Source organism: Micropterus salmoides, unplaced genomic scaffold, assembly GCF_014851395.1.
Source record: "Micropterus salmoides isolate LMB-PRFRI ecotype aquatic unplaced genomic scaffold, ASM1485139v1 Ms_hic_scaffold_3, whole genome shotgun sequence".
Classification (NCBI taxonomy): Eukaryota; Metazoa; Chordata; class Actinopteri; order Centrarchiformes; family Centrarchidae; genus Micropterus; species Micropterus salmoides.
In genome coordinates, this window is record NW_024042261.1 from 3,045,794 (window position 1) to 3,060,087 (window position 14,294).

Below are 14,294 nucleotides of genomic sequence, written 5' to 3' on the forward strand. Positions count from 1 at the left end.
ACCGCGTGTGTAGTAACATGACTTTGACACTATGTGAGCAATATAACAGCCACTTCTGGTTAAACACATGATCTTACTCTTTAAACAACAATTCAGATACATTCAATTCTGTTGTTACTGCCTGTGTCCTGAGCCCCTTTGGGTGGACAGACGAAGGTTGTTGATATGGGCTGTTAGGGGTGGGTGGGGGGGCACCGGCACTTGTGAGGTTAAAGGCATTCCGTTTGCCTGATAAACTACCTGACCTGGGAGTAGGGCTGGGTATCGAGCTCAATACTTTTTAGGCACCGACCAAATTGCCTCAATACCATCAAGTATCAAAAAATGTCTGGTTTCGGTTTTCGGTACCAAATTTCGACGTCAATGAGCCAATAAGCATGCAGCATGCTTGATGTGCCCAAATCTAAAAATGATTGTAATTGGCTGTGATGATGTAAACACTAGTTCACGCTGAATTAGGCACAGAGCCATGGCTCATGGATGTAAAAGACGTGGAGAAAATCAAAAGCGTGCATTGCACCAGGCTTGATGCAACAGTGCGCGATGCAATATTGCAATGTAAGATAATTGCTGCCAAGAGCGGCGACACGACAAACCAGGTGAAGCCCTTGACTGTGCATGGAATAAACTGTGCATGGAAGAGCAGAAAGTTGCTCCGTCTTTGACTGCAACAAGACAGCCGGCGCAGTCATCATCTCAGTGCTCTACGCTACATTTTCCCAAGCATGTCTGAAGGATCAGTAAGTGACGCCACATAGCGATCCTTGGGCTGATGTCTGCGACTTTGCTGCAGTGGAATAAAGACACGCCCAATTGAGTTTACTTTCTTATGTGATAGTTGTTGTTGTGTTATTGTAGTTGCCTGGCCACCTCTTCCTCTAGTGAGGAGGAAACTTGGAGGAAACTCGTTTCCATGAGATGAGTTTTTGTTCAGGAACCAGTATCGAAGTCGAGGTATCGATATTGATCTTAAAAAATCTTTGAACGATACCCAGCCCTACCTGGGAGGTTTCCTGCATTTGGTCTTCCACGATGAAAGAATAAGTTTCTTAATCGGGTTTCCAGTATTTTGGCTCATACATGCATTCGCCAGTGTGTTTATAATCTCTTCGTTGCTCAAAATTGCTGACACTGGACACATTCTTACTGATTCTGTATATCACAGTGTCACATTTGATACTGAAACACAAGATGTGGCAATGACGCTAGATTTCATTCCATAGATTCATTCCATATATTCAGACTTGTATTCAACATCTTCTGACTTCCATTCACTTCATACAGGTGCTGGTCATATAATTAGAATATCATCAAAAAGTTGATTTATTTCAGTAATTCCATTCAAAAAGTGAAACTTGGATATTATATTCATTCATTACACACAGACTGATATATTTCAAATGTTTATTTCATTTAATTGTGATGATTAAAACTGACAACTAATGAAAATACCAAATTCAGTATCTCCTAAAATTAGAATATTACGTAAGACCAATACAAAAAAGGATTTTTAGAAATGTTGGCCAACTGAAAAGTATGAACATGAAAAGTATGAGCATGTACAGCACTCAATAATTAGTTGGGGCTCCTTTTGCCTGAATGACTGCGGCAATGCGGCGTGGCATGGAGTCGATCAGTCTGTGGCACTGCTCAGGTGTTATGAGAGCCCAGGTTGCTCTGATCGCGGCCTTCAGCTGTTCTGCATTGTTGGGTCTGGTGTATGGCATCTTCCTCTTCACAGTACCCCATAGATTTTCTCTAGGGTTAAGGTCAGGCGAGTTTGCTGGCCCATTAAGAACAGGGATACCATGGTCCTTAAACCAGGTACTGGTTTGGCACTGTGTGCAGGTGTCAAGTCCTGTTGGAAAATGAAATCTGCATCTCCATAAAGTTGGTCAGCAGCAGGAAGCATGAAGTGTTCTAAAACTTCCTGGTAGACGGCTGCGTTGACCTTGGACCTCAGAAAACACAGTGGACCAACACCAGCAGATGACATGGCACCCCAAACCATCACTGACTGTGGAAACTTTACACTGGACTTCAAGCAACGTGGATTCTGTGCCTCTCCTCTCTTCCTCCAGACTCTGGGACCTTGATTTCCCAAGAAAATGCAAAATTTACTTTCATCAGAGAACATAACTTTGGACCCCTCAGCAGCAGTCCAGTCCTTTTTGTCTTTAGCCCAGGCGAGATGCTTCTGACGCTGTGTCTTGTTCAAGAGTGGCTTGACACAAGGAATGCGACAGCTGAAACCCATGTCTTGCATACGTCTGTGCGTGGTGGTTCTTGAAGCACTGACTCCAGCTGCAGTCCACTCTTTGTGAGTCTCACCCACATTTTTGAATGGGTTTTGTTTCACAATCCTCTCCAGGGTGCGGTTATCCCTATTGCTTGTGCACTTTTTTCTACCACATCTTTTCCTTCCCTTCGCCTCTCTATTAATGTGCTTGGACACAGAGCTCTGTGAACAGCCAGCCTCTTTAGTAATGACCTTTTGTGTCTTGCCCTCCTTGTGCAAGGTGTCAATGGTCGTCTTTTGGACAGCTGTCAAGTCAGCAGTCTTCCCCTTGATGGTGTGGCTTACAGAACAAGACTGAGAGACCATTTAAAGGCCTTTGCAGGTGTTTTGAGTTAATTAGCTGATTAGAGTGTGGCAAAAGGTGTCTTCAATATTGAACCTTTTCACAATATTCTAATTTTCTGAGATACTGATTTTGGGGTTTTCATTAGTTGTCAGTTATAATCATCAAAATTAAAAGGAATGAACACTTGAAATATATCAGTCTGTGTGGAATGAATGTATACATTATACAAGTTTCACTTTTTTGAATGGAATTACTGAAATAAATCAACTTTTTGATGATATACTAATTATATGACCAGCACCTGTATATTCATCTTTCATTCAGTATTTTCAGACTTCCATTCAGTTTATTCAGACTTCCATTCAATATATTCAGACTTCCATTCCATATGTGCAGACTTCCATTCCATATGTGCAGACTTCCATTCAATATATTTATCTTTCATTCCATATATTCTGACTTCCATTCCATATATTCTGACTTCCATTTCATATATTCAGACTTTTAGGCTGTGTTCGAAACGGGCTAAACTGCTGTCTCAGAAGGTGTCTAACAGGACAGTGAGGCATCGAGTGCTTCCTGTCTCCTGAGATACCTTCAGGCTGCCCCAGTAACGGCCAGTTTTGAAGGCAGCATCAATGATGACTTGATGCTGACTATTACCCATAAAGCAGCGCGTCTGCGGCCGCCGGAGCTTTCGAAAACTGGTCAAGTTGGCGGACAAACGAGCCGAATTTGTACACAAATATACGTTTTTAAAGGTTTTTAGTAGTTTTCTCGCTTCGATTTTTGAAAATCTAGCGAGAACTTAACACTGAACTATCATATTAGCTTGTGACTGTAACCAACCAAGTTTGTTCAGTATGATTTCTGAGGCGTCTGTTAGCCATTTGGCTTTTCAGTAGCTAGTTAGCTGATGCTAAGGCTAGCGTCTCTTCTGACAGCCAGAAGAGACGCAAGACGGCGTGCTGACGTCACACGTTGCCTTAAGTGCTGCCCTAGAAGGCTGTTTGAAACTAATGTAAACAGAGCTGCCTTCACTTGAAAGTGATGCCTTCTGAGGCAGCTGTCTATTACGGTATCGAGGCAGCGAGGCAACTACCTTCCGTTTCGAACACAGCTTTATTCAGACTTTCAATCAATATATTCATACTTCATTCAAAATATTCTGACTTCCATTCCACATATTCTGACTTTTATTCAGACTTTCAATCAATATATTCAGATGGGTAAACTTCATATCTATATATTATTTCCTAAACAGCATGCCATAAAAAAAAAAAAAAAAATTTATATATAAATAAGAATAAAATATGGCATTAATTAATAAACGCCACGTTAAAACAGTTTTATTATTATTTTTAAAGTCCGTTGTTCACTGGCTCTGAATACACATCCAGTCAAACCATGGGTCACAGGATGTTGATCAGCCTGCAAATCACCCACCCAAGCAATCTTCGGCTTCTGCAGACTACGCTGGATATTTAATGAAAATGTCCACAAATTGTTGCAGGTAGTTATTACACTACCACATGACCATTACATTTTTCCTGTCACGCACGCCCTAGAGGCAGCTCATGCACCCCAAGGGGTTGGGGCTGCACAATTAATCGAATATTGATCGGAATTACAATTTTAGCTTCCCACAATTAAATGAACATGATCAACGGCGATATTGCTGTTTGAAATCCGTGCTCTGCTCATGGAAAACTATGCTGCTTATCAAATCAAGCGCTTCCCAAACTTACTGCCAAGGGCGCGATTTGGCTGCACGTGCACCCTCCTGCTGCTACAGTCCAGAGTAGACTGCAACGTCCACTACGCTGCAGCTGCCAGAGCTGGTCGTGGCCCTTCTAGTCAGTGCTTGGGAGTCCATCAGACACCGCAGTAACGCGTCCCAGAAATGTGCCAGATGCAGCTCTTGGCTCAGCTCCGCAAAGAATACACAAGTCTATTTTTGACTTAAGCTGTGTAAAGCTGCACAGAGCAGATTGAACTGGGCAGGAAGTCAGACAGAAAACGGCATAGACCCGATTAATTTTCAAAATAAAACACTGTGCATTCTCCCGATCATAAATCAAGAAAAAACACAGGTAAATCGGACAAAAAAAGAATAATTTGGATACATAGCCTACATAATCATAGAAGAAGCACAAAAGCAAGCACTGATTACCAAATCAACAAAATCTTAACATGTCAGCAAAATCAAGCAGGCCCACTGGAGCATAAGCTAGGAGAACACTGCACCACAGAGCGGAAAACATACCAACAAGTGCCCAAGCCAGAGAGAAGGAACAGAAACACCTGAAGGGGGCACTTGCAGCCTGTGGATACCCTAAATGGACCTTTGTGAAAACAGCCACAAGATCCAGGAAGAACAAAACTACAGGGGATGAAGAAAAGAAGGTCAAACGCAACAAGATTGTGATTCCATGTGTCTGGAGTATCAGAGAAACTCGAGAGGATTTTCAACAAACACAACATCCCTGTGTTTTTTAAACCCAAGACCACGCTAAGACAGATGCTGGTACACCCCAAAGACCGCACCCAAAAGCACAAGACAAGCAATCAAGTGTATGCTGTCCAATGCAGTGAGGAATGCACCGACCTGTATATTGGGGAGACTAAACAACCACCACACAAACGCATGGCTCAACACAGAAGGGCCAACTCCTCAGTCCAAGACTCTGCAGTTTACTTACATCTGAAGGACAGAGGACAGTCGTTTGAGGACCACCAGATGCACATTTTAGACAGAGAAGATGGATGGTTTGAAAGAAGGTGTCAAGTAAGCCATCTACACCCGATTTGAGAAGCCGTCGCTGAACAGAGGAGGGGGTCTACGCCACCACTTATCCCCCACTTTACAATGCAGTCCTTTCATCACTTCCCAGGAAACTCAACAAACGTAACCTCTTGGCCTCAGGCGAAGATGCCAACGATGGTCGTTCAGTCTTGGCCTCAGGTAGCACTAACGACCATAACGACTGTCGTTACAACAACCAGGAACACTAACGAACCACTAACAATCCTGGCAAAGGACCCCACTGAGGTTAAATAGTTGAGTTTCCCTACCAGTCAGTCGGAACTGAAGAAGTCCTTTGGATGAGGGACGAAACGTCTTCTAGTATCTTTAACCAAGTCCAGTTGCCCTTGTCTTTAACCTTCTTTGGATAACTAGGACCTGGATGATTGAGAATCTTTAGACATCACGTTATACAAACTGTACACTCACTACTTTACATTGTAGCAAAGTGTCATATCTTCACTGTTATCACATGAAAAGACAAAATCAAATATTTACAAAAATGTACTCACTTTTGTGAGATACTGTAAGGGAACCAGCTAGTTTGCCGAAGAGTCTTGTTGGTGTGTGATGTGGTGCTGTGAAGCATGGGCATGATAGATTTCCTGCCTGGGTTACCAATGTTACAATCCGATGCAATGCAGTATCAGTAGCTCCGAGCCTGGAGTGGCAATGACAGAGACGCCATTCTAGTCAGCTTACCATCAAAATTATTTTGAAGCTGTTATTTTAAGATTAAATGACCAGTTATTGTTGCTTTAATAACAATATAAACTGAACACTGAGTGTATGTGTGATCTTCAGAGGAATGGTTAGGCCTAGCTGTGTGAAACAAAGCGCTCACTGACCTCGCTGTGCTGCGCTGGACTGCAAACAGAACCATGGCCTGTTTTACGATGGAACCGAGAGGATTGTATAGAGTCAACATACCAGCTGCAAATTGTTTGACAAAACTCGAATATGAGAGAAATATTCAGATGAGGCAGTTAGGAAAAAATTAAGCAAATTAGTTTGGAATTTAATAAAGCTTCAGTGTTTTGTCATCACAAAATAACAGATTAGTTTTATTTTTTTTACATCCACCACACTTTTACCATAATTATACAACAGTGGTCAAACAAAACAAGACTTTCCAGACAATTTGTAAACCAAATGATTAATGATGAATAATGAAAAATATTCTAAGTTGCAGCCCTCACTGCCTGATGTTTCTCAGCAGGCCATAATGTTTGAACGCGTCTTTGCTTCCTGTGTTGTGATCAGTTGCATAAGGCTTGCTGATTTGATGAAAAAGTTTTATTGTCTCATGCATCACTGTGGAGAGAGACTATGATCAGTTAAAAAGAAGAGATTTTTGTGAGACATAATTTTTTAGTAAAATGCTTCTGGAATTCAGCAACATTGATGCAGATGGACCATTAGTAGCATAACATGAAGGCCAAGTAGAGAGACATGAAGCATTGTTCAGTCAGCCACACTGCAGTATATCTACTGGAAGTTCAAACATTGTGACAAAGGCACTACCATGGCATAACTGAGTTAACATTTGTGCTCGGAGTTGTACAACTTCAAATGACATGATATTTCACAAGTGGTCCAAACTGTATTCATATTTACTGTAAATGATCATGATCAACAGGCTATGACTTGGCTAACATAAAGAAATAAAGTAATTTTAGTTCATCACACAATTGTGTCCAGTCCATTTCCACAGCAGTGCATCAGTACTAGTGTTTTGCCTAAAAGGTTTTTTCAGTGGGGATGTTAGAACCCCAAAACTACTAGTGTCGCGGGCATGTTACAGATATGTGGTGTTTCGTCACCTTCTCCGTTTGTCTTCGACATTTATACCGCTGAAGTTACTGCCTGATGGAGCTTACTACAGTTATGCTACATTCAGTTTTAATTTTTTGCCCCCCACCCCAAAATCAATGGTACAACAAACTAATTTTGTAATTTTTTTTCAAAGTCGCTTCTAGTTTTTAAACTATTGTCAGTTAAACTCAATACTTATGGAGGCATTTCACATTAAAAGCCTTTCAGGAAAGGGATGGACTGTGCCCTTTGAGCTGCTGGAAGGGGTTTAATGTGAAATATCAGTTTCTTTGATGGCAATGGAAAAGATTAAAGTAGGTTGTAGTCTCTACTCACTTGTAAATAATTTTTCCGGTTCGCACATATCTGTTTTTAGGAGCATATGCAAGTAAATTCACTTAGCTGTAATTTAATATTGACAGCTGTCGACTGCATAGTCATCCTCTCTTTTCTTTTCCTTCAGCTTCCCATTAAAGTTGGACACCAGAACACCCACACCAAAGTCAGCACAGAGCACAACAAGGAATGTCTAATCAACATCTCCAAGTACAAGTTCTCCCTCGTCATCAGTGGGCTCACCACCATCCTCAAAAATGTCAACAACATGGTGAGTGGGGTTTGAGGAAAGGGCAGTGGACAGATTCTATAGTTTTGTCACTGCTGAAAGTTACTAGTTTCTGTAATAATTCCTTTTCTTCATTCGTAGTGAAGCGATACCTTAATAGCTCAAGTAGTCACATATAGACCACTAGTACACACCTTTTGGATGGTCTGCCCTTGAAGGCACTCTTGGTATTGTACTCTGAGGTTCAGAGTCAAAGTGAGAGCAAGAAGTAGCGGTAGTAGAAGTAGTAGTGGTCTAAGAAAATAAGTGAAATTTGGACAAATGGAGGCCCTCATGCATTATTTAGCACGAGAACTGACAGAGCGTGTTGGCCACCATAGCTTCTCCTGCATGCTTTTGAAGGGAGAGCAGTGACTGATGGTGTATTCATGTGGTGTGGGAATAATCAGAATGTTTTTTTGCTGATTTGTAATATGGTTATAACGGTTAGTTTGCTGTCCATGTAGAGTGAACTAGATGTCTGGGTGTTGTTTATATACTCTGGTAATGTTAATCCAACACCTCTTTGTAGATGTGGTCATGTTGATTCCGCATTCTGACTTAAGAGCACATGAACACTGAAGTCAGAAGAACGATTTCACAGCTCAGGAAATGGGACCATTTGAAGAGCATGTGAATGTACCGTGAGCCACTGTTTGCAATTCACAACCCTCAACATTAGATGCCACTAAAACATACACACTGAACCTTTAATAGACAATTTGGAAAAAGAGGAATGATGATAATGACCAAAAACTAGTCACTCAAACTAATGTGCTGACCCCTGACCTACAGCATTAATAACACTGAAACAACATGACAGTGGTGGAGATACTGCTAGATATTCAGCGCTTCCTTAGAACAAATGAGAAAAAATTTAAAAAAAATATACTCTGTTTCATCACATTTGTTTCCAACAGAGCCTATATTAAACTTGCGTGATGACAATAACTCCGTTTGAACAATTCACTACCACATTGGAGTCTATAAGCCTCGCTGTTGCAGAGCTGTGCAGCGCAAGTCCCCACTAGCAGCTACGCTATGCCCCCACAAGCGTTCCCCTCCTTAGCTGCTACAGAGCTCCGCTCAGTGCTGTTCTGTAGTGCAGGCTGTTTATTAATTTTAATCATGTTGTGTTAATATTGCAACACTGCGTGTCGAATGGATAAACAGATACTGACATAATGGAAATACAAACACACACACACACACACACACACACACACACACACACACAGATTCCCCTCTTTATCAGAGAGATGGCATTGAGCTAAAACAATAATTAGAATACTGTATATCCAATTAAAACATTAAATCAAGGTAAAACTAGACATGTCTAGTGCACACCTGGAACAACCACCATTAGTGGGGACAGCATCAGTACTATTGCAAAATCAAACAAACCACTCTCAAAACTGTATAAACTCATGTTTTGCTGACTCTAACAATGTGTCTGATATTCCAAAAAACAACTGGGAGAAGGACCTCAACATCCACACCACCACTTCTGGAATATAATCTGTTAATAACCTCTTCAGTGTAGGAATACTAACAAAAGGCTAATACAATACAAGACCATTTATAGAACACAGCGCAAAACGCATATAATGGGATTTGCCAGATCAGGTAGGCCATTTACACCCGGTAATGGGATTGCAGTGGGATAGTGCTTGACCACATGAAAGTACAGGATCCGATAATGAATTCGACTGACCAAACCACCTTCGGAGGTGGTCAGGGACACATAGTGACCACATTAAACACAAGTTTAAATGCAACTGCATTGTCAGTCCACTTATAACAACTACGTGGGTGGAAGTACGGACCGGTTGTACTCATTACACGATGCATACAGACAGTGTGTGTCCGTACGGTCTTGTGCATGAACACACTTAATGAACTTTCTCATGTTTTTGGAGACCTATCTGTGCACTGTTGAGTTAAACTCAATATGAACTACTAAAACAACAGAAAGAAAGGTAGCAAGGATACGATGCTTCACTTTCTGGCCCAGCTGTTACATCGGAGCACCACGAAGAGAGAGTAATACATGGGAAGAAAACAAATGGAAAGCTCAGAGATGTTCAGAAATGGCAGTGAAAATTATTACACAGTCTGTAGTTATAGAGCATTTTTTGGACCCATGTCTGTAATCAGGTTAAAATCCTATCTAGACACAGTTATATAATTAATAATAATTAGCCTCGGACATATGCACTCATTGTACACGTTACACACCGATGGCAACTTGCCTCTGTCCACAGATACAACATTTCTGAGAAGACCTAACCACTACACTATCCGCACACTGGGCAATCTGGATACATTCACATGACATTTATCAGTAGGACAACAATCAGCTCTATAAAAAAACACCTTGAACAGATCAATAAAATATATATCGATTCTGCTGCCGGTGAGCCAATGCCACAATTTAATTATAAATGTAAATGTAAGTATGAAGAAAGGGAAAGAAAGAAAGGAACAAATGCAGGGTGGTGAGGGAGCACTGGATAAAACACATGCCTTTGTGCTGAGAAACCCAGGTTCGATTCCCAGTGTAACACATCCACTAATGTGTCCCTGAGCAAGACACTTATAACACTTATGACAAATACAGCAATTGGAAGTCACTTTAAATAAAAGCTTCAGCTAAGTAAATGTATGAACAGAAAGAATGAATACTAAACCAGTCCCATCCTGTAAGTCACCTGAAATGCATCCAAACTCAAACAGATCAACCCCTCCGTTTATTTATTTATTTTCTCCTTTTTGTCTTCTCCTTTGCCTCTTCTTTCTCACTTTAGCTTTGACTATTTTTTTCTTCGTCACCTGCTGTCCTCTATTATCTGTGTCCCTTTGTTTTGTTACCTTTGGATGTGTTGGTATGTCCATATTGTCTCTGTGTATGCATTATTGGTGAATAAAGGGGGGAAGGGGGAGGTTTGACAGTGTAATGAGGTTTCTGTGGCCCATGAAATCATCATAATCAGTACTGTGATACTGATGCTTTGCTAATGCTGTGAATGTCTTTACAGCGGATATTTGGAGAAGCTTCTGAGAAGAACCTCTACCTCTCCCAGCTCATCATCCTGGACACCCTGGAGAAGTGTCTGGCTGGGGTGAGGCTTCCCATTTGAGCACACTGCTGTCTTGATCTTTAGAAAACACAACAATTGACAACTTTTCCAAAAAATTTATTTTAGAATTGATCTGATGGGACCAGTAAGCCACGCCTTCATGACAGGCCTTTGTGTTGTAGGAGTAGATTGTGGGTTGTTACCTCCCAATTGTACTATAAAATCAAACTCTGAAATATCCTTGCTTGTGTGCTCTGTTCAAGTACTTATGTTCCATCAGTCACGCTCTCCTCATCGCTGGATGATCCCTCGGTGAAGCCAGCTTCCGGTACAGGGTTTTGGTATTAGCATCCACAGTATGTGGAAGTCGTTTTTCTCTCTAGGTTTCTGGAGTGCTTAGGTGCTGTGGTTGCGGTGGGGGGTTGTGTAGTCGTGGGGTTTGGGGGTTATTTGACTGAAAGTATTTGTTTTCCACATAATTTTATACTGTACTTCAGGGATGCAAACTTGTTACCTTTCATTTGTTTGCAATCCAAAATAAGCCATTTGAGTGATTTGTGTAGATCCGATGAGTTACAAAATAGGGAGGTGGGCAGCGTGGACAGTCTTACTGTGCATTCGGACCAAACGTAAATTTAATCCTCGCGACGCTTTCCTCGCGGAGGTTTTATGACTGGACTACTGCGTAGTGTTCACACACAATGCGATAAGGCAATAAACACAATCCGTGAATACTACAGCTGTATGAGCCTAAAGTAATGGATATAAATAAATGGATCTAACTCATGCCGAAATAACTACAACATGATTTGTTAAACATATGAAGTAATTTTTTCTCAGATCTGTCAGAAAGAGAACAAAAACCTAAAAATGTTTGTTTTTTGAATGGATTTCAGATCAGTCAGGGCTATGCTATGCTAAGTTGTTCACAGTAAAGTACAACGATAGCGGGAATAAAATAACACATATTTTCCGAACTTACTAGGTAGTTCAACTTTATTTTCTCCAAGCTATGTCCAGTTTTGTGTGGTTTTATATAAATATGAAGTAGTGGACAGTGGAACCGAAAACACACGGTAGCTCACTGCCAAGAAGTGCAAGTGAAGATAAATGAACGTTTTAATCCCAAAAAAGAAAGTTGGTCAACTTGGTAGCATTGCATTTCCTCCTGGCCCTCAGGAAGTGCTCCGTACTTTGAAGCCAGTTTTTCTCAGTGGCCAAATAAGCAGCTGTAAAACGATTGATACATTTTCACACGGTATAAGGCCCAAGCTAGATTTATGTCACAAATTCAGTTTGTTACTACCTTCTGCTACGTAGGTATACAGAAATAAACTATATTCAGTGGAGCAGTGCTGAGGATTGATTTTAGGATTTTTGTCACCTGTTTGCTGTGCTCAGACTGTACATGACGAGAGTCCAAAATGAACAAAACAAATGTGTATTATTGCAGTGATAGCAGGGATGCTGAACAGAGTAGGCCGTCCACACAATTGTATTTTTCCTGTATTTTGTATTTAACCTATAGTTGCTTTAGTGTTGCCAGAGTTAACTGGTAATGTAGCATAAAACACAGAAACTTGAGCAATCTGTCCCAACATTTATCCAAAGTGCGTCATATACTGGCAGAGAAATGCTTTCCACTGCATTGTTCATAGTTCTTCACTTGTTGCCCCATCTATGTCAGGGATGTGTGCTAGCAAACTAGAGCCCACACACAGAGTTGACTAAATTTTGTGAACATGTGTTCATTATTAAGTAACTGTTAGCCAGCTGATGGTTTACATTTCCATTATAACATTAGTCTATAACAGTGATTTGTTAAAAACATTGCTGATGCTTTTGCTGTAAATAATTGTTTATTTCATTTATTTGACCCTACTTACTAGGGCTGTTCCTGAATCGCTAGTTTTTCCTAGAAAATCGACTTTTTGTGCTTCTAGCATTTTTACAACTAAAGACACTTCTGTTACATTAGTAATGAATATTTCATATTTTTCTTTTTTCAGTCAGTTGCACTAGATGGCAGTAGAGGAGGTTGTACCATCATAGGTTAGCCTTCCCTTTCCATCCTCCTTCCCTGTTTCCATTGCAATTAGTTAGTAGGGAGGTCATTTAGACATTTCACTGACAAAAAGATTTGATTTGGGGGCTTTTTGATAGTTGGAATCATGAACGTTTAGAGAGCTGACGAATTGTTATTGGCAGTTAATATACCTTGAGATAAGTTAAGTTGACTGTGAAAAGGGTTTTTGACTGAATTTTGAAGAAGAAATTGTACAAGCTCAGTGTTGTCATTTTAGGTGTCGTGATGTAGGATTTAGATGGGCAACCAGTGAGGAAAATTTAGTGTTTTTGAGGCCATAGTGTGTGTGTGTGTGTGTGTGTGTGTGTGTTCCTTTGAGTGCTGACACTTAGCCCCTCCTCAGTTTCAGCATGAAGGATCAAATCAATGAAACAGCCTTTTCTTGACTGTCTTCCTCCTATCTGCGCTCCCTCCTCAGCAATCCAAGGACTGCTTGCGTCTGGATGAGACCATGCTGGTGAAGCAGCTGTTGCCGGAGATCTGCCATTTCATCCATACGTACCGCGAGGGCCACCAGCACGCTGCTGAGCTCCGGGCCTCAGCCTCTGCTGTCCTCTTCTCTCTGAGCTGCAACAACTTTAACGCCGTCTTCAGTCGAATCTCCACCAGGTGCCAAACCCCTTGCTGTCTCTTTGGAGCTGTTTCTGTGATTAGCAGTAGCACACTGAAGTTACTGGCCATTGTCCAGTAGAGCTGAAATGACCGATCAATGAGTTGGTAGATTTGACATGAAATTTTTAACTATTTGTTTTAAACAAAAATGGGGGCAAAAACACATTTCACATCATTTTAATTATAGTATCTCACAGAAGTGAGTACACCTCTCACATTTTAGTCAATATTTGATTCTGTCTTTCCATGTGACAACACTGAAGAAATGACACTTGCTACAATGTGAAGTAGTGAGTGGACAGCTTGTATAACAGTGTAAATTTGCTGTCCCCTCAAAATAACACATCACACAGCCGTTAATGTCTAAACCGCTGGCAACAGAAGTGAGCACACCCCTAAGTGAAAATGTCCAAATTGGGCCCAGTTAGCCATTTTCCCTCCCGGGTGTCATGTGACAGTGTTACAAGGTCTCAGGTGTGAATGGGGAGCAGATGTGTTAAATGTGATGGTATTGCTCTCACACTCCGTCATACTGGTGACTGGAAGTTCAACATGGCATCTCATGGCAAAGAACTCTCTGAGGATCTGAAAAAAAGAATGGTTGCTGTACATAAACATGGCCGAGGCTATAAGAAAATTGTCAAGACCCTGAAACTGAGCTGCAGCACAGTTGCCAAGACCATACAGCAGTTCACCAGGATAGGTT

At 41.1% G+C, this 14,294-nt stretch overlaps 1 protein-coding gene across 1 annotated transcript in view; it reads left to right on the forward strand.

Moving 5' to 3' along the window:
* nf1a (neurofibromin 1a) overlaps window positions 1–14,294 on the forward strand; it is a 194,261-nt gene that overhangs the window by 10,812 nt on the left and 169,155 nt on the right. The window contains 3 exon segments of the mRNA XM_038693756.1: window positions 7,670–7,813; window positions 10,849–10,932; window positions 13,395–13,585. Coding sequence (XP_038549684.1) covers window positions 7,670–7,813; window positions 10,849–10,932; window positions 13,395–13,585 — 419 coding nt within the window.